The sequence below is a fragment of the Strix uralensis genome, chromosome 29 (genome assembly GCF_047716275.1).
Source record: "Strix uralensis isolate ZFMK-TIS-50842 chromosome 29, bStrUra1, whole genome shotgun sequence".
NCBI lineage: Eukaryota > Metazoa > Chordata > Aves > Strigiformes > Strigidae > Strix > Strix uralensis.
The window spans coordinates 6,330,195-6,350,294 of NC_134000.1; the positions used below are offsets into that span (position 1 = coordinate 6,330,195).

At 43.3% G+C, this 20,100-nt stretch overlaps 1 protein-coding gene across 2 annotated transcripts in view; it reads left to right on the forward strand.

The window, feature by feature from the left end:
• PAMR1 (peptidase domain containing associated with muscle regeneration 1) overlaps window positions 1–20,100 on the forward strand; it is a 58,764-nt gene that overhangs the window by 22,798 nt on the left and 15,866 nt on the right. For both annotated transcript variants that reach the window (XM_074852491.1, XM_074852492.1), the window contains exons 5-6: window positions 1,443–1,660; window positions 5,713–5,820. In XM_074852491.1, the coding sequence (XP_074708592.1) occupies window positions 1,443–1,660; window positions 5,713–5,820 (326 nt within the window). The remainder of the gene's footprint in view (window positions 1–1,442; window positions 1,661–5,712; window positions 5,821–20,100) is intronic.

Consider the following 20,100-nt stretch of genomic DNA (forward strand, 5'->3'; position numbering starts at 1 on the left):
TATGCAAAGCTAAATTGAATTAATCTCTCTAATGCATATTTAAAGCAGATGTCATTTTTTTCTTATTCTACATTTCACCAGATGATTTAAAAAATGAGGGGCTCTGCTCCATTGGTGCAGCTTCCTACAACTGCTCATTCATTTCTCTGTATGTAGTGTATTCCTGACGCTCTAAAATCAACCCTATGACCTGGACAAAGGGGACTGAGTGAAGAGGCCTCTTAAGTCAGCTCATGAGTCATCAAAGAAAGGTCATTTCACATAACATGGGGGCCTCCGTAACACGGGGGCCCGAGTCTCAAGAAGAGAAGAGCAGGAAATAGGTGCCAGTACTCTCTTGCCTCTTTAGACTGTGAGATCCAGCAGCAGATCCAAAATTTGTCTCACCTCTTTGGTGTGAAAATGCAGTCTTTGCAAATGACTAGGCCCACACTAGGCCCACACTGGAATAGGCAATGTGAGAGATTTAGCCTAATCTAAATACATGTCTGCAGCATTAGGAGTTCTCAGGAAGACTGAGTACACGTTTCATTTATAAAATATTCTGCTGAACAGTTAGTATCATGGCCTGTCCCGGGCCCAGATCTCATTCTTATCTGCTGTACCAAGGCTGGGCCCAGCACCCCTGGCCATCGCTCATGCTCCAGAGACACTTGGTGTTTCTCACTCTGTTTCTCATTCATATTCTGGTGGGATGCTTTGTCTCTGTGCCCCGCTGAATTCAAACCGCAGCATGTGACATTGCTGTTAACGAACAGGAGCCTCCCGCAATGGCTGGATCAAAGCTAGGAGAGACAGACATTGTGGGAAAAAGCTTTAAATATTTCCCTTCTGCACTAACTCCTGTCCCTCATTTCTGCCCTCAAAAGAAGGGCAAGTGCCAGACATTGGGAATTTACCACCATTATGCTTTCTAATGCAAAATGTGCCATAGCGTTTCGAATTCCCTTTCTCTGCCTGTTTCTTCTTCTGTTACATCCTCAAGCTCTCCTTGTACCCTGATTGCTGACTTCTGAACATCAAAATGTAAATAGCTTTTGAGCCTTGATACTGTTACTTTCAGTACCTAGAATAAATTTAGGGGAGAGAGAACAATTTTTAGCAAACAGCCATTATAGAAATATGCCCCCTACAGCGTCTGCCCTTAGATGACAGTTCTAACACTGCAGTGTGGTTAGGGACCTCATGCATGTGAACAGGCTGTATAAGTTCGATGTAGACTTCATTGTTCTGCCTGTTAAATATTCTCATGGAGCGACTGGGTAGAGTTGAGCTGGCTTCCAAGAATCATGATGCAAAAACTGAGGGGGACTCCATGTGATGAGGGACTTGTTGATTCATTGAGGCAGAGGAGGCACAACATAACTAAACATCCAAATAAATCAGAGTCAGGGCATACAGGTGAGAGTATGCAGTCTGACTCTGTGTCCTTGTTCCCCAAGATTTTCCATGCTGAGCCTGGAGTTTGACTACATGTGCCAGTATGACTATGTGGAGGTCCGTGATGGGGACAATTTGGACAGCCGAATAATTAAGAAATTCTGTGGAAATGAGAGGCCAGCTCCCATCCGAAGCACTGGGTCTTCACTCCATGTCCTCTTCCAGTCTGATGGATCCAAGAACTTTGATGGATTTCATGCCGTCTTTGAAGAAATTACAGGTAAAATAATCTTAAAGTGGAACTTGCCACTCATTAATTCAATTTCACTAATCTCTCTCCCTGTTTTGCTTCATTAAAAACTTTCATGCTGTGTTGCCAACAGCAACTTACACAAAGTCAGTGCAGGGAAGATTCAAAAGCCGTCAGATGGCGTGTGAATGTGAGGCTCTTCTAACAAAGACTTGAATTCCTTCCACCTATGTGAAGAACAAGCACATCAGCCAGCACACAAAAGCTGCAGTTTTGTGAGACTTTCCTGTTTGAATATGAGAACTAAGAGCACAGAAGGAAATAGAGGAAGGGGCATGTGTATCTGCAGTTGCAGAGTTGCACAATCCTGTGTGCAGGAGCAGACTCACTGTCTCAATTAGCAAAAACCTGATGCAAAGCCTCATAATTCGCTCAGTGAAAATGCCCTGACCTGGCTCTTGTGTTGGCTTATGTATCATACCATTAGGGCTCTAAAAAAAGAAGCACGTACAAAGGACAGATTATGATCTTTAGGAAAAAAAAGAGCCATTTCCCATTCTGTGGTGAACTCAGTGTTATGAATGACAGAAGCAGGGCTCCAGGTGTTTTTGTTAGTACTCAGTGCTTGAGTTCCCCACACTGCTTTCCATTGTTTCTTTCTGGCTGCAAAATAACATTGAAAGTGTAGCTGGCTCCTCATTTTGCCATTGCATTTGAAGCAGCCTCTACGCTCTTGCTGGTTCTTCCTTGTTTAGCTATGTAGGTGATCTTGGTCAAATCTGTCCTGGCACTCCTGGCACAGAAGGCTGATCAGAGTGTTTGCCATAGATAAACCCTGCAGGATCTACAACTCACCGTAACTTGCCTTCTGCACATCCTGGTGACCTACATTTCACAAGGTCATCCAGGGTATATCTGGCTCAGGAAGTTTAGTTAGTTTATATGATCCTTGTATAAATACACAAACCTACAGTGGATCAGCTGTTAACAATGATGGGGGTGTAACTAGCAATCCGAAGCGTGCATACCGCTGGATGCAGTGCTCTGCCTGCCCTGTTCTTCAGATGCTTCCTCTAGTACCTGTTAGCAACGTAGCAGGAGCAGTTAGCTATTGATAGTTCGCCCGGGCTTACAGCAGGAGAGATGATAGAGAACAAATGAATGTGGTGTGGGCTATGTTGCGTAAGGGCTGCCTACACTCAGGGAACTAACATTTTCCATATGGTGCAAGCTGAACTGATTTTGTTTTCTCTGCCCAGCAGGGAACACTTGGTATTCGAATACTGTTGAGCACTTTATTTCCGCCCCATTTTTAGTGGTAATTATTCTGAGGCTGGGTGGCTGCAAGTGTGGCAATCCACACAGAGCATGTTCCAAAGGGCTTCTTAGAGTTTGTGAGGATGTCTTATTGTGCACTTTATTATGAGGCTGTTCTGGCATAATGTGTAGCTGCAGTGAAAGGCTTTTAAAATGCTCCCAGTGTCTTTTTATGGGAAGCATTAACCTGGCCAGCAGGACAGTTCAGGGGAAGAATATGGCATGCATGGGGCAGTGTAGAATTGCAAGTGGGGACAGCACAGGATCGAAAGCTCCGGCAGCACATTGCAAACTGAAGCATTTCCCTGAAATTTCCCTCTGTGAACAGCACTGTGGAAAAGCTGAGGCCCTTGGAGTAGATTGCACAGGGCTTGCTAGAGCAATTCCCTGTGCTGCAGGTGAGAGGAACAGCAGCACTTGTGCTCACAGGATGTGGACCAGGCCACGGAGGTGATCTGATGTCCCCAGCTCTTTAGTGGTGTAACGGAGAGGACTGAAGAAGCATCTTGTACCATCAGAACTGAATTCCTTCCCTTTGTGTCTTCCCTTCCTCCGAGCTCTGTGCTGGCTTATAAGTCACAGCTTGCTGAAGCAGTGGCACTGGGTGCACAAAGGTCACTGGTTCAACTGCCAGAAGGGTTTTGATTGATAGCTGCAAAGCCTATATCCCCTTTAGGAAAGGTCACTGCATGTGTAGTTATTAAAGAACGAAACCACACAACCTGCTGCGCTGCCTGGTCTGAAAGCAGGCGTTGGGTCCCATCCCATGCCAAGTGTCAAATGGGAACCAGTAATTGGCATGAGTGACTAGAAGTCACTCAACAGACTTCAGATGAGAAGGATGGGGGGCCAGCTGGGGAGGCATCAGGGTCTCTTTGGGATTAGACATATGCTGGATCTAGTTAGATGAAAGCCTGTTATTGAATTTCAATAACGCTTTGCTTTCTGTACCCCCAAGCTATGGATCTTTGTCACAACATATGGGCTTTAACCTTTTGTAGTGCTGTCCCATGTTGTTTGGCTGAAGCCAGGAAATCAAGACTCCTTTACAATGAAAAATATTTAGTGCTCTTGAGTATCAGGCATTTTTAAGGACAGTATCTGGCACTTACCCTTGTTCACTTGACACGCTTACTTTTACAGAATCATGAGACAAAGCTGAGGCAAGGACAAAGCTGAAAGTTCACTGGCTTCAAACCAGTGACCTCAAAATATCAGTCTGTACAGGCTCTTCTGCTTGTCCTTCCCTCTCTCAGTGATATTTTGTGTTAGTTGGATACAGTACAATTGCCACATATATATTCCTTTTAACAAATGAATTACTGTCCTTAGTCAGACCTTAGTCTTCAGTGAGACCAGGAAGATATGCATTGCCTAGCCATGTATGAATTGCTGTTACATCACCGTGTGAAACCTCCAGAGAAATCCGTATGTGGCATCTACATATTTCTTGTCTCTTGCCATCTGGATAATAAGAGACTCAAAGATTATGCTTCAAGTGAAGTCTTTGCAAGGAAAAATGCTGATTCTGATATCTGTCATTCTGGATTGCTGCAGAATGTTTTAAATATAATAGTGCACAACCTCACCATAGGTCCCTCAGGGCGGGTTGCTCATGGTTGCAACACTCAACAGTTGGTATAAAGATTCATATTTCTGTTATAACCAAAGTAATCAGTGTATTTAGCGTGGGAGGACAATCATGATCTGTAAATGAATTAGAATGCAGACCTTTCTAGCAATTATGATTTCAAAGTTTAATCCGTAAATTATCAAGCATGCTTGGATAATTCTTTAAGATGGCAAGAAATATGTTTTGTGGTCAACATGAGCTGAAACTGGACTCAACTTCTATTATGGATCCAGCTGTGAACTTTGCTGCAGAGTCTTGTTTTGTTAAGATGGACTTGAAGCAGGGCATCAGATCCTGAACTCAGGTGTTGGAGTTACTTGAATCTTAAACTGGATCTAAATCTTGAGATTTTGGCTCTGCATTCTGTCTGCTAAAACCCACACTCAGTTTGGAAGATAATCCAAGTGGAAATGATTTATTTGTATTTTTGAAAGTAAGTTATGTTCTACTCATCGCCCTTTAGAGCAGGCACACAAAAAAAGTGTGTGTGTTACTGCACAGTAGAATTTGCTGGTATTAAATGGTGCAATTACACATTCTGATATTAATTTATGCTAATATGTACAGTTTGATGTGTATCACTGCCAGATTTGTGGAGTGCAAGACCTTCCCCATTAGACTTAGGGTAAATGACCATTCAGAGCTTCCTGAACCCAAAGAAATGCTTCTTAGGGGCAAAGCAACTCCCAGAGTCTGGGATGACAAGACCTGAGGCCCAAAAAACCCACCAGAACCACAGATCCCAGAACTTATCCCTAAACTCTGGGGTGAATGGCAGGAGAAATGTATGTTGATATTAAACTTCTTTAATTTAGGATAAGCTCTAAACACAGTTGGAACTTGCTGTAAATTATTTTTCTTCCACAAACCTTTCTAACCACTTGACTACAGTTAAAGGAAAATGGTAAGAGTAAGTGATGAATGGTGGGAAAAGACCTGCCCATCCCTATAAGATCACCTCTCCAGTAAGTAAGAAAGAAGAGCAGAAGGCTTTTTGACATGCATTAGGTTGTGTCTTCCTAACTTTTAACCAGAATATGTAATTTATCCCAAGACACAACCATCATGAGGACAAATAGATAGGAACCCCATCCTATGAGAGACCATGAACGTTTTTGCTTTTCTTTTGCAGCTTGTTCTTCATTTCCATGTCTTCATGATGGAACGTGCATTCTAGACAAAAGCGGTACCTACAAATGTGCTTGTCTGGCTGGCTATACAGGGAATCGCTGTGAAAACTGTGAGTACAGGCACTGTGTGTGTGACCAGCCTCTGGGATTGTCACTGATGCGGCCATTGTTAGGAGTGTCATTGATACGTAGGTTAGGTCAGTCACAGTGCCAGAGAATGCACTGAGCTTCTTGTGGCATTTTTTTAAGACACGTTGCTTGCAGTTTATAAAGATATCCACTAAATAGTTCTGGAGCTTAATATCTACTTGTAAAAACGTAAAACAGAACTGGAGCTGGGAAACAGCATACAAGAAATCTTGTAATGGCCTAGCCTTATCAGAGAGAGATGTGTCTGCCTGCTGTTTTCCCCTGTGTGGATCAGCTGTTCTCTTCTCAAAGCACATACCCCAGCCGAGCCCTGCGCTTGATGCTCTAGCCAGAGTCAGTCCTAGGAAGTTTGTCTTCCCTCACAGCCACCTGAAAGGTAGAGTTCTGGCACCATGAATGGCAGAGATTTGGGATCAAAACAAATGAAAAAGAGTAGATGCTGTCCCTATCACTGTTGGTGGTTCTCACTGTACGTGTAGTCATACACCTGTTTTTGTCTTGCCAAGCAAATTATAAAATAGGCGTGTTCAAATGAGTTCAAATCAACTGGCTGTTCTAGAGATTTAATTCTTCATGCTTGAGCAAATGTCTTCATCTAACAGGGCTTGAAAGAGCAAGAAGGAGTAAGAATTGTGCAACATATGCTATGATAAAGGTTGTATCATCTCTACTGGTTGAAAAGAGCATTGTGCAATATTTAAAGTCACTGAGCTAGAGCTCCAGCTGACCCTGGAGGATTTTGGTGCTACTAGATCATATTTGGCCCAACACAGAAAGCATGGCTTACTGTGCCCTGCTGTGGCATTTCTCTGGCTGTAAGGCACACAATGACTTGCTTGCTTTCAGAGTTTTTAATTCTATGTCAGAGCAGCCAATATACACCAGAACTCACCACTTCAAAATCTTTTCCTCACACATGTCATTGTCAGGAGTAGCTTTCTCTCCTGGAATTGCTTTTACTTCATCAGGGGAGTTAAATCATAGTGACATGGTACATCCTCATAGTGACATGGTACTGAGATAAAAGACCTTTCAATTTCTACAGATCCAGAAGTAGCTTGTAAGACTTGACTTTTCTCCCAGCAGACCAGAAGAGAGGTAGTTTTACATTTTCTATAAACCTGGAAGAGTTTTGGTTCTCAACAGCATGCCACATTCCACCAGACTGCACAGAGTCCTGGTATGTTTTCAGTAGGGAAGGGGTTGCTGAAAATCGAGGGTTCCTGACCTCAGCACTAATGTGGCTGGTTCTTCTGCTAACAGCCTCTTTGCTGTGAATAGTTGTTTAGCAGGTCATTTAGGGACTGGAAACTCATGAGCTCTTTGCAACTGCTCAGTGAGATTAGTTCCGTTCCTGTCTTTAGGAGAGAGTTTAAAAAAAAGAAAAGATTCCTGTCTGGTTCAGAACCAACCTAAATTTCAAATTAATTAAATTTCCAGCAAACCTCAACCCTAGTTTTGGCAGGCTCTACACTAGAGTCAAGGCAAGAAATGAAGCTCGCATTCTTTTACTAGTTTTCTTTTGTAATTCCAGTTAGAAACCTCACCCATGCAACACACAGAGCAAACAACAGAGGAGGTAGTTGAAAAATAATAGGATGAGACTTCTGTCTTACTGTAAACAATGAAAGGTATAAGTAGTAACAGAATAAAAAGAGGGAGACACTTAAAAATATATACAGTAAGATTTTTAACTTGACAGGAATCCTGTAGTTTGATTTGTGGAAGAACAGTTTAGGTGGATAAAATGCTGTTACTTTATGATGTTTGTGGCCATAAGCTTGCCTTTCGCTTATGCTAGGAAATATTTTTTTCCAGCACCTATATTGCTGCCTTCCATAACATAGATAAAGGTTGGCTTTTTTTTTCTTGTATGTGAATAGCAACCTCATAGTGGGAAAACATCATGGCAAATCTTTGTTCTCTGTGGCTTCAAAGAAGTTCTTTCTTAAGATGTTTCCTTCAGTTTTGCCAAAACGTATCCTAAGTATTTTCCAGTGTATGGGGGGAAAAAGGCAAAAAATTAAAGTTTGATTTGTTTTTTTAAGAGCAAAAGGAAGAACTGGAAAAAATATCTGTGGGGTAATTCTTTAAAAATTAGTCATGTAGTTTCCTGAACAGCATTGCAGTTTAAATGTTAAAGGGAGATTGTGTCATGCTCAGAATCTTTCTGTCTGTTAGGTCTTGCAGCAATAGTGCTGTCTTGTGAGATGGAGCCAAGGAAAATAAATTTATTTCTGCAGAAAACAGTCATAAAATGGTCACTTTTGGATTATTGAATATGACTTTGGACACTATGAGGCTGATCCTTTCAGTCTGGTTTTCTTGGAGCAAGTCAGGTACAATCCCATTAAAATCAGTGGATTTAAGTTGATGAAAAATAGGTATAAGAGAGAAGAAAATTAGAGCCCCTTAATGTTAAGTGCATGTAGAAGATTTGAGTGGTGCAACAGAAGGTACCCAGAGAGATACGAGGGTTTTAAAGAAATCCAAGGGACATACCTCAGAGGAAGAGACACTGTGGGATTACCTCATTGAGGAATAAAGGCCAAATTAAACAAATTCAGCAATGGACATTTCATGACAGAATCAGAATTCTTCTAAGTCCCCCACCATCCCAATGCAGCTGTGTGTTTTTCTCTGTTACCAAGTTCAGTTTTAAAGATCTGGAAATCACTATTGGAGTTACGGTGATCACCTTAGTGAGATAAACCATAGGAACCTGTTTGTTCCTCTGTTAAACTAAATTCCATCTGTTTAACAGGATGATCAACATTGGTCAAGCTGCTTTCCTGGGGTAATATTCAACCCTAATCACTCTGTCAGTTACAATTTGCAATATCAGTAAAATAATTAAAGGCCCAGGTTGCTTATAACTAGCAGTCTCTTTTCTCTTCTGCCATGGCAGCCAGGAAATTGTCTTTTTGTTTACAATTTGAGGGGCATGTGTCTTTCTAACAGCTATTAATATTTCAATCAGTCCTGCTTCAGGACAAGAAATACTTTATCTAAATACATCTGATGTCTGATTTCACTCCAGAGACTGTTTTAAAAAAAAAAAAAACTATGGGAAATTGTAAAACAAATGCTAACCAAGAGAGTGAGATTTTTCCGTCTTGCTTTTGCCCTAAAACACAATAAAGACAAGTCCTAGAGACCATCAGCAAATACCATCTTACCCATAAGCATGCTTTCTTATGATGATACAGTAAGTAGAGAAAACTAATTCCTATTTTAAATACTTGGGCTGCTTTCTGGTCTTAAGCTGAATTTGCAGTATAGCTGCATACCCCTCCCAGTGACCCCTTAGCCGTGCTGACATGATTGAGGTCAAACTCAGGCTTTTCTGTCTGACCTGTGTGGATTTTAATGCAAAGAATCCTGCAATCAGAGGCATTAAAAAAACCCCAAACCAGATCAGCTTGTTCTCTTAGCCTGCAATACCCTGAAACAGAGCAACAACTTCCTCGAAAAATGCACATTAGGAAAAAAGTAGCAAACTGACTAGTGGCCTCATCCTGGTGCTCTGCATGCTAAAAGGCATCCACTCAAGTATCAGACTGCCAGTGACTCTGTACAAGCGTGACAACTACTTGTTCAGCTCAAATTAAGAAAGGTCTTTTCCAGAGTCTCAGTGTTGAGTTTGTCTGCTGAAGATGCAGCTGTAGAGCGATGGTACTGCTGGTACCCCATGGCAAATGCTCTCCCTCTCTGCTTGTCCTTCTCTTAGGACGGGGTGTTCTGACTCAAGAGTCCTCCCAGGACTTGCTGGCCCCAAAGCAAGGGACCTTGACCTCCTCCTGCCCTGAAATTTCCTGTTACCTTTATTTCAAACAAAGCTAGGCGAACTAGAGTTCCTACGCAAATAAGAGGAACTTGTATTGAATGGAGAATTCAGGGCTCAGATCCGATTTCCATTTTTATTCTGTTTCTCGCTCCTGTCTGCCAAGAAGAGGTTTGTTCTGCATCCTAATGAAGGGTCCAATCCAACTGACTAAGCTGTATAAACTAACTCCTTGCTGTAGCTTTTGATGTTGCTAGGGCTAGCCTCCCTATGTTCCAACAAGGCCTCTGAATATAGCTTTCGGGCCCTTCCCCACTGCTGATATAATCCCCTTCCATCCTTCTTGGCCCCATACAACTGTGATTTGGACCTGTTCTTAGGGATGCCCTCACCTTAACAGACTGACTGACTGATATTTAAGATAGGGAGAAAGCATTAACACTGCCCCGCCCCCTGCCTTGTTCTGCTGTGGGAGAAATGAGCCCACTGTCAGTGCTTGGCACAGGCTAGATGGAGTTTTAATCGCAGCAGTCCAGGATGAGGCACTGGGGAAAGGTTCTGGACATTAAACCTAATTTTCTTACCTAACCATGGATATGTAATGCAGTCTTCTAAGGGAACATTTGGAGTTTATTAAAATTTTTTGTCAGAAAGGTTCTCAGTTTTTTCAAGGAGTGCCATAACCACCGTCTATAATCACTGGTATATACTGTGCCATTTGCAGCCCACGTGTGTTAGACCCTGCCTACACTGCATGATTACAGTGGAGAACTTCAGGTATAACCAAATGCCCCTAAGCCCTTTCTTGCCACTCTGGCCTGGAAATCAGTCCTATTCCAGTTAAGGAAAATGTTCCAAAAAGAAATATGACTCTTTAATTTCCCTACTCCTAACCCTGCCATTGGTTTTTTTGGTTGTTTGTTGGGCTTTGCGTATTTTTCTTCCAGTGGGAAATAACATATTACAGCTTTTTTAAAGGGACAGAGTTCTTCCCCACTTGTGTCAAGGTGGCTTTTTTGGTGGCTATGTCAAAGAGATGAGATTAATGCCACTCTTGCTCCATCACATTCCTAACGTTCTCCCTGTAGGCTTGCGGGTATAGGGTGGGAAATGAGAACCCAACTCCTTCTGCTGCCAAAGCATATCTATACCTGGAGCTGCTGAGGAGTAAAGGCTAGTGGCCTTTTTTCACTATCACAATCCAAGGGTTCACCTGCCTCAAGACTCACACACTACCAAAAACCTTTAACTGGAATGTGGCAGTTCTCAGGTTTTGCAGACCCATTAGGGGTTATAGGCTAAAGCTTAAACCAGCACCACCCTTTGGCCTGTCATACAGCAACCCTGTAGTGTGAACACAGGCAGGATGCTCTCAGAGGTGCCTTGTTCTCCAGAACCTTCCTGGAACTCCCTCTGAGAAGCAACGTAGTATTGCTACGTGTGCCTTGAGCACTATTACTTAGTTAAACTGCTCTTTATGGGCAAGACTCTTCAGAAGGACAGTTAGTTCAGACAGGGGGAGGTAATCCTGCAGTGAAGACATGGCCAGTGCAGTCATACAGGAAGCTTCATTGACCCGCTCGTCTCTGCAAAGCCAGGTAAGGTAATAGCACTGCAGTCCTCAGAGAGGTTTTTAGTAAGTCACCTTCAGAATTCAGTTCTGGTGGGATAATGCCCTCTTTTGTTCTCCTGAGCTGATCAGAAGAACGTTGTGGTACTGGCTGGATGTTTGCTAGGATGTTATCCTTGCTGCCCCATACTGCCCCACAGGATACTCCTTTCCAGGAGGATCATGTGTTTACGAGGCAAGATCTGTATTGTTTAGTGCCTAGTGTGTGGCTTGAGGTGGAGGTAGAGATTTCTTCTCCCAGTTTTCACTTCAGTATATTTCCTGGAGGTTTCTCCCTTGGTTAGAAGGTTGCTGGAACTGTTAACACAGCAACTGCCAAACCACCAAACATTATGTCTGGTGCTTTAAGGTAACCTAACATCAATTTTGGGTTGTCTTAATCCACTGAGCAATAAACTAAAGCTGTTCGGCTCCTGTTACACAAACAGCCAAGCTGCCCTATAGGAGGACAGAAACACCTAAGAAAAAAAATGAGGTTAATGGCTGAGGATGGAAATTGCTACAGACATCTGAAGCAATCACTAAACAACTGCTGCTTGTGAATCAGCCTGCCGAAAACTGTTCCCTAGGACTGCTCTTTCCTTCAGCTTTGTCAATATGACTGTTGGACTGGGCAAGTCATGCAGTTTCTGGGAGGAAGTTGCTCATACCATTTAGCAGTGTTTGATCTCATAATATTTTTACAGTGTTTTGAAACTCCAGTGAGTAAGCGTAGCTGACAGCAAGGCTGAAAGAGACAGGACATCTGTTTTATTGACAACTTCTCTTGTCCCTTTGTTATTTTCTCAGTGTCTATTAACTAGACAGTTTTTTAGTTTTTCAGAAAGTGAAACATGCCTGGTAAAAAACCATGGTATTCTGCCCAGAGCATAGCCACAAGCATTGCCATCATCTAAATAAATCAGAAATTCTCTCTCTGTTAACGTGATCCATCCAAGGATAGGCCTGCTGTAGCAAAAGAGTTGTATTTCTAAACCACATTAAATGGATTCATAGGGAATCTCCACTTGCCCCACCCCAAAACAATCCTGAGCTTTTTGCTCAGTCTGCTAACATGGCTTGGATATAAACCGTCCCCAGGATTCTCCCTGGTGTGAATTGCCATGTGGAAGGATGAATCAGTGTTGCAGGAGGACAGGTTGTACCAAGCTGCATTCCAGGTATTCTTGCCATGCTGGATGGGACAAAGATACTTTCCCCTGTCATTTCATCACTGAATCACTTAGGAGACTGAGTCTTCCTGACAGGTCTGCTCTAATGTATGGCATAAATCAGCTCTACAGAATAACTGCATGCAGGCCAGGAAAAAAGTCTGCATCACTGGCACACTTCAGGCTCACCCCCACCTTTTGCAAAGGTCACGACAGTGGGGGGCTGGTATGGAGTTACAAGTTGCCAATGGACATGTTTTCTGCCTCCTAGCTGAGGAGGAGGAGGAGATGTCTCTTTTGGTTTCTTTGGAGCTAGAAGAAATGAGTGAAGGGCCCAGAGCAGTTTATAGATTTGGGGTCTCTGCCTCTGACCACTCCTTGTCCTCTCTGAAGACTGATACTCTGTAGCTTCTGGGGTGCAAGCACGCAGACTGCACCTTCTTGCAGTGTTTTGGGATAACCTTAAAACTACTCTGAAAGTTTGCTGGAACAACCAGCATGCTTAAATGCTGAGAGTTTCATTCTTTCTCCCCGCCAAGTTCATTCAAAGGCTTCCTTCCTCACTGAGGATTTTACACTCAGACATCCCTGAGGCAAGCTACCTTACACACTTCCCTTTGTTGGCTCATGGGCATGATTTCACTGTCTTGCACGCTGTTTGCAGCTGATACAAAACACTGCCAAGGCAGAGTGGCCCCAGGCGGTAGGAATGATGACACAAACGACCAGGCAGTACCCCACTTGCTCTTTCTTATGGCTCCCATACTCCTCTTTTCTTTCTTCAAGAGCTCAGGAACTGCATTTCATAGCTAACCAAATTGCCCTGCTACTTCCTTAGTAGTCTCCTGCTTTTTAGTTCCCTTCATTTTCTTTTTCCCTACACTCTCATCTCAACACTTGGTAATTTCCATCTCTTTTTTCTTAAACAGGCAATGCCAGATCTTCCTTTCTGTCTGAAATCCAGCTCAGATCCCTGCAAAAGGCTGACAAAACTGTTCTGTCAGCTATGCTAGGATGAATCTCTGTCATTGGATGGTGTTCTCCTGTTACAGTTAATGCACATTCCCAAGCATTGTTTCAAAGCAATATGCATTTCTTTGGAGTGTCTTTCTGATCCAGCATTTCCTGGGCTTGTCCCTGTTTAGCTGGAAAGCTGACATCTCCAAAGTGAAACACCTCAAAATGATTTATTTTCCTTTGTAATTTGGTATAATAATGAGGATATCAGCTTCTCCCATTGCTCTAAAATTTTCCCCCCTGAGCTGGTAGTGCTCTCCTCTGCAGTGTGATACTGTGATGTTTTCCAAGGGACACATTGCGGAACTTATTCTAAACATTAGTTCTTGCCACTGATAGAGAAAAAGAATGTTGAGGATCGTTAGGATTTCACTCACTCCAGTATCCCATGCACAAACAGGTCCAGTTGTATAATTAAATAGGCCATCCAAGTACCGGAAAGGTTGTATCCAGAGACACAGCTTTCTAAGGGCTAAGAACAATGCTGATAAAGATCAAGTGGCTAATTGTAAGCAACAACCTCCAAATTGCCTCCGGATGAATAAATCACAGTGGGTGATCCAAGCATATTTTCACATGGATACGGTCTCATTCACAGTAGCAGGGAGCTGGAAAACATCAGGGGTAAGTTCCAATTGGCTGGAAGGGAATGAAAAGATTTCGATTTCAGTAGGGATTATGTCATAGTTTTGTGTAATTATTCCTAGCTGGTGGAACCACTGCAAAAGCGAAGAGGCCCAGAGAGCAGGACTGGAAATCTACTATCTCTGGTACTTGGGGTTGGCTGATCAGCTGCTCTTGTTATGATTTCCTTTGACATTTCCAAGATTAATGTGAGGACTGGCAAAATGCAACAATGAGAGGAGATTTAAACTTTCAGGACTCTTTCATGGGGGATAAATTAAGGCCAAAAATCTTTGTGGTGAATTGTCAGTCCCAGCATTTCTGCATGAGCTGTGGCTGGAGCTGGGCATGGAGCTGGGACAGTGTGACCCGGGGCATCACAAGAGGCATGAAGCCGGGTGGAGAGTTTCCTCTCTTTTGAAACACAAGTGAGTGAGGGCAGAGATAGTTTATCCAAAATTCTCCCTTGCTAGCAACCTGAATGGAAGCTACTGCAATGCAGGGGGGCACTTTTGGGGAATAATCCCTGTTACCTCTCCAGGACTTGTATTTGATACCGAAGGCCAGTTCCTAAGTGACATTTAGGCACCTATTTGCTCTTTTAGCTATTGAAATCACCATGGCATGGGCACCTTTATGGAGCTAAAATGCCTCTGATAACAGAGGCTGGAGATACCTCTGAGACCCTCACCTAAAGCCTCCCCCATTGCTGAGCCTGTGGTGACAGGCATGACCAAGCAGAGCAGTGCTGCTTGGGTGTGTGGCTGTAGCTGTTCAGACCATCCTTGTTCTTCAAGGTCTAAGGGTCTCCTTATTCCAGAACACTGCCATCACTGTGAACACCTTTTTATCACAGTGGTTTTCTTGTCCTTTCCTGTACAGGATCTACTGCAGCGTTTGCATGTATTTGTTCTCTGCTTTGAGAGTCTTGCTTTACAAAAATAAATTTCAACCCAAACCTTAGCACTCTTGGCTTTCCTTGTTCACCCCCTTATAATTTCTGGTTGTAAAAGTTGGAACCAGACTCTTTTTTCACCTAAAATGCAGAGCTTGCCAGCTCCAAAAAGTAAACGTTCTGTGGAGCAACAAAGAAGACAAGCAATCATGCTAGACATCACCAGCCCCCTCAGACATGGCCCATGCAAACACACACCAGCTCTGGAAAGCGTTTCCTTCAGAGAGTCCTGACCAAGACCACTCCCTCTCTAAAGCAGTTCACCTCCCAGCAGTCTGGTCCTGCTGTGGGGAAGAATGATGACCATATAGGAAAGCTGATGCCATTGAGCCTCTCCTGCTCTCATTCACATCCAGCTCTTGCCAGGGTCTGGAGGAGAACACTGGGCTGCTTGTCAGAGTGTGGCTTCCCAGTCAGCAGCGCTCTCCAGCGTAGGAGGGGTGAGAAGTTCAGGGAGGTGGTGGCAAGAAGGTTAATGTCTCATGTTGGACATTAACACAGGTTAATGTCTTATGGTGGATCCCGCAGTGTTTGTGACCATTATTCAGGAGAGCTTGAGCTGAGAGTTGCTCTTGAGAGCAGCTTCAGAAGATGCCAGGTTCTTCCCTGAGTGTAAGCATCATCCTTGTAGGAACAAAGCCTGTGCTGAAACGATTGCAGGCTCAGGGAGAGTGTCAGCAGCGTCACAGAGGGGACAGCCCCACCACAACTTACACAGCTTGCTCTGTGAGGCGCTGCAGGTCTCAGGAATCCAGTGTTGCTATCAGCAGACTTACACTGTGCCCGTGATCCCAGCATGCAGAGAGCCTTGAAGCAGACAGGATCCAGGCGAGAACGCTGGGACTCCGTGCGTCTGGAGTCAGGGCTCTGCACAGAGGAGAGCGCAGAGCCACGCAGCCTCAGGATGGCAGGGTGGCCTGATGCCTCCCGATGCTGGTGGGCTGGTTCATCAAATCCATCACCAAACTCATATGCTTGCCTGGAAGCCCTGCTCCCTGCTTATGAGAAGGAATAAAAAAGCAGTTCTCCTGAGCACTCTGAGCCACGGCCTCCAGAAATCCCTCACCTCATTCCCTCCTTGAGGACACAGCCATTCCAAAAACATTTTGACAGCCAATGTCGTTATGCCTTTGGCTAAAGTTAGTCTCCGTGGGTTTATGTGTTAGGCATTAACTGTCTCTGGGCTGCTATGCCAAGCTGCAGAGAGATGATGTCTCAGGAGAACCATCTGACTCCTCCCCCACATCAGTTCTTTTCTGCCAGCAAACCCTGTGGGAACCTGGGGCATCCTCACCTTGTGGGTGCACGCTGGGGAGAGAAGGGGTAAGTGTAGGAATAAATGGTATCAGAAATTTACATGGACTGACAGAGCTCATGGGCCAAGATTAGGAAATAAACTGTTGTGAGTGAAGACCACAAATTCCGTAAGTCTGAATTCAGAAAAGCTCTTTACTCATGGGGCTTTGCAAAGGGCATCACAATACGCAGCAGTAACTGCTGAGCTCTTCACGTCTGGTTCCCTCCTTAACTCATGTGCTTTGCGTTCAGGCACACTGAACTATCTGCTCCCATATGGCTCCGTCACCTTGGTACAAAACACTGCTGCTGAGAATAATGTGTGGATTACATAATGGTGTAATTATTTAATGCTGATTTCTGCAGAAAGTTGTCTCAGGTTAAATGTAAAAGTAGTAAAAATAGCAGGAGATGACAGGACTGTTCCTAGCTCTGCTACTCACTCACTGTTTGCCTTCAGGTAAATCACTTAATATCTTTGTGCTATCTATAGCTTCCCCAGCAGTAAAATGCAGACAGACACTCATTTTGTAAAAAACTTTGGAAATACAGAGATTATAAGCTTTAAGAACTGTTACGTAAAGATAACTCAGGTAGTCATGTAATCAGACTTGCCCTCGAGACGAAAGTTAAACCAAGAAAAAGCGTTTGATCAAATCAGAGACTTGGCAAGCCAAAAGTCAAACCTGGTGGTATTTACCACCATTTACTTTAGCAGGCTTGGCCATAGGCAGCGACTGCACTGCAAATATCAGTGAGCTGCGTGAAGTGCGTGAAGAGCTGGCTTGGAGTTTTCTGTTAGAGTGGTTTCATAACAGTGAATTTTCAAAGACATTTATTTCTGCTGGATTTTTTAAAATTATTATTTTCTTAATCAGAGAGAAACCAAAAATCACTTCCACATACGCTGCATGTTATGCTCCCTCCAGCAACAGCACCTTGGAGCTGTGATTTCTGGGGCTTCCAGGTTCTCTGGCTCCAGAGCACTTGCCAGCCACTGCCACGGAGCCAGGAAACCCCAAAGCTCAGGATCCAAAATCCTGATGCTGAGGTTCCCTGCACAGTGTTTCTCTGGCTCGGGGTCTGCTGTGGCCTTTAGCAGCGTGCTGGGTCATGATAGCATTCACTGGAGGAAAGAATGGCATTTAGACTTTCTCATGGCAAAATGTCCTCTTTCTGAGGTTAATTATTTAAATTTCTTCAGTTTCAGTCTCTATCAGGCTTTCTCTGACAGTCATTAGATTGGTTTGGCTAGGATAGTGGCACCAGGGGTCCCAAAGCAAGTCCATAGCTCTCTCTTTCACAGCAGAAGACATATGCTAGGATTCATAACAGCAGGAGCTGCTCTACTCCCCTACTTGTTACCAAGTGCAGTTTCTGTGGCCGTTTTCAGTGTTTGGCCTCCCCTGAGCGTGCCAGCACACCTTATGCGAAAGCAATATTACAGGTATATCAAGAAATGTTCTCCAGAGCCACTACTAGATAGTCAAAATGTGCTATATACATTAGCATGAGTCAGCCTGAAAGCCAAACTCTGACTTCGGAATATGCAACAAGATAAATTTCTTTAGCAGTATTAAAAAATCCTGTAAGCAAATTAAGAACAAAACTCCATACAACTCCAACAAGCTCTTGCACCTAATATTTCAGGGGGGACAAAAATGGAAACGTAAACCTTTTATTAGCACCAGCAATGAGAAATGAGATTTATTTCAGGCATGCAATATATTATTGAAAGGTTGTGCAGAATTTAGAGATAATGTATGATCTGTGTGAGGGGGTATATATTATTTAATGAGGAAGTGGGCGAGAGAAGGCAGCAGAAAAAAATGGTGTTCATTTAATGAAGGGACCCTGGGACAAAAGCAAATGATAATTCCATCAGGCAGGATTTGAAGGACATTGAAGAGAGAAAAGCGTAGCTCAAGAGATCATCTAATTTATCTCACTGGTGATAAAATGAGCGTGAGAACTATTTCTAAATGGCAGATAATTCAGATCTGAGGAATGTCTCTTACATATAATTTAAAAAGGAGATCAATTTGCACCGTTATTATTAATAATGGAGAATTTTACTTAAAAATTCAGGAACTTACTGTTCCTCTAGTCTAGTTTTTCTCAGATTGTGGAAAGTTGTCTGAAATGTGGAGCCATTTTAATGTTTCATATGGGACAGAAATACTGTTTTGTTTTTTCCAAGACACCAAAGAAAGAGGCAAGGGGAGTAAGTTTTATCAGGATCTGTGAGTTTGTTCTGTAGATATTTGAGGCAGGTCTGGTTTTTATTCTCTCTCTGACAACCGGGCTGGGCTGTCACAACTGAACATTTCTGCTAGAGATGCCTGTAGCCGCCTTGTCTTCTACCTTCCTCCTGCCTATAAACTGTACAGAGCTGTATCAGGCCAACACTTGTCTCAAACCCTAAAGTTACAAGGATTACCTATATGCCTGTATAGATTAATTGTGAAACTTCCCAGGAACAACAATGTGTAGCAAAATATGGAGAAATTAAAAACAAAAAATTCTCTCAGCTCATTATGGGCCTGCTAGTGCCGCCCTGTTCTCTCCAAAGTCTGTTCCAGTTTTTTTTCTTAGCTGGAGTTTCAGTTTTCAAATGATGAGACACATATCATTTCCACTTACAACCTGCTACGCCTTTCAAACATTTGTCAAGGAGACTTTTATGGAGTTTTTCTTGAGTAATAATTCTCCTGTGCTTAATTTTATCCTGCCTGTATATACCTCTGTCCTCCTTTAAACATTTTACAGTATCCTTTCTGGTTTTAGGTTTTAGATTATTGTAGTTTTTAGCTTTTGCATCACCAGGACCATTCTTAGCTCTTAGTCAGTCTCAAGATTATAGTTCCCTAATGTTAGTTTCACCTTTCCCTGAAATCTCTCCAGGTTTCTGATTGTTTTCTAGATGTAAATTCACCAGAATCTTTATAGGTGTCATGACACCATGGCATGAAGAGTGGGATCAGCCTGACCCTCATGGGTTGCACAGACTGCTTTTGGCAGACCTTGAATGAATGTCTTTCATATTTGTCTGTCCATTACCATCTCACAGTAGAATTTTGCAGCCACCTAGTCCATTTTCTGGGTTCCTGGTGGCTTTGGTCTTCTGTTTGTGGAGAGAAAGGTGCAGAGACCAAGTCCTGCAACCTGAAATCCTGATGCTCTTAGTTCCATTTTGGCAGGGTTGTCTCAAACCTATTTGGGGTGAGTATTGATGACTTCATGGAACATTTCGTAGATAATTCTGTCTGAAGCTCTCTACCTTGTCTTTGCTTCTTCCTCGGTCTGCCTTGCAAAGTGCACTGAGAGAAAAGGTAAGGTATTAATCTTGTGAAAGGCTGGGCAGTGACTGCTATTCAGAGGGCATTGCACTAATGATAGGGAATTGTTGATAAGGCCTTTCAGTCGGATAAGACCTATGGATGCCAGTTCTTTCTTTAACCATTGCTGTGTCAGTGAGAAGGTCCTTCCATGGGTTATCAAGAGAGATCATAGAAACATAGAATACCATGTTGGAAGGGACCTCAAGGATCATCTGGTCCAACCTTTCTTGGCAAAAGCACAGTCTAGACAAGGTGGCCCAGCACCCTGTCCACCCGAATCTCAGAAGTGTCCAATGTTGGGGAATCCACCACTTCCCTGGGGAGATTATTCCAGTGGCTGATTGTTCTCATTGTGAATAATTTTCCTCTTGTGTACAACTGGAACCTCCCCAGGAGTAACTTGTACCCATTACCCCTCATTTTTCCATATGACTCCTTGTAA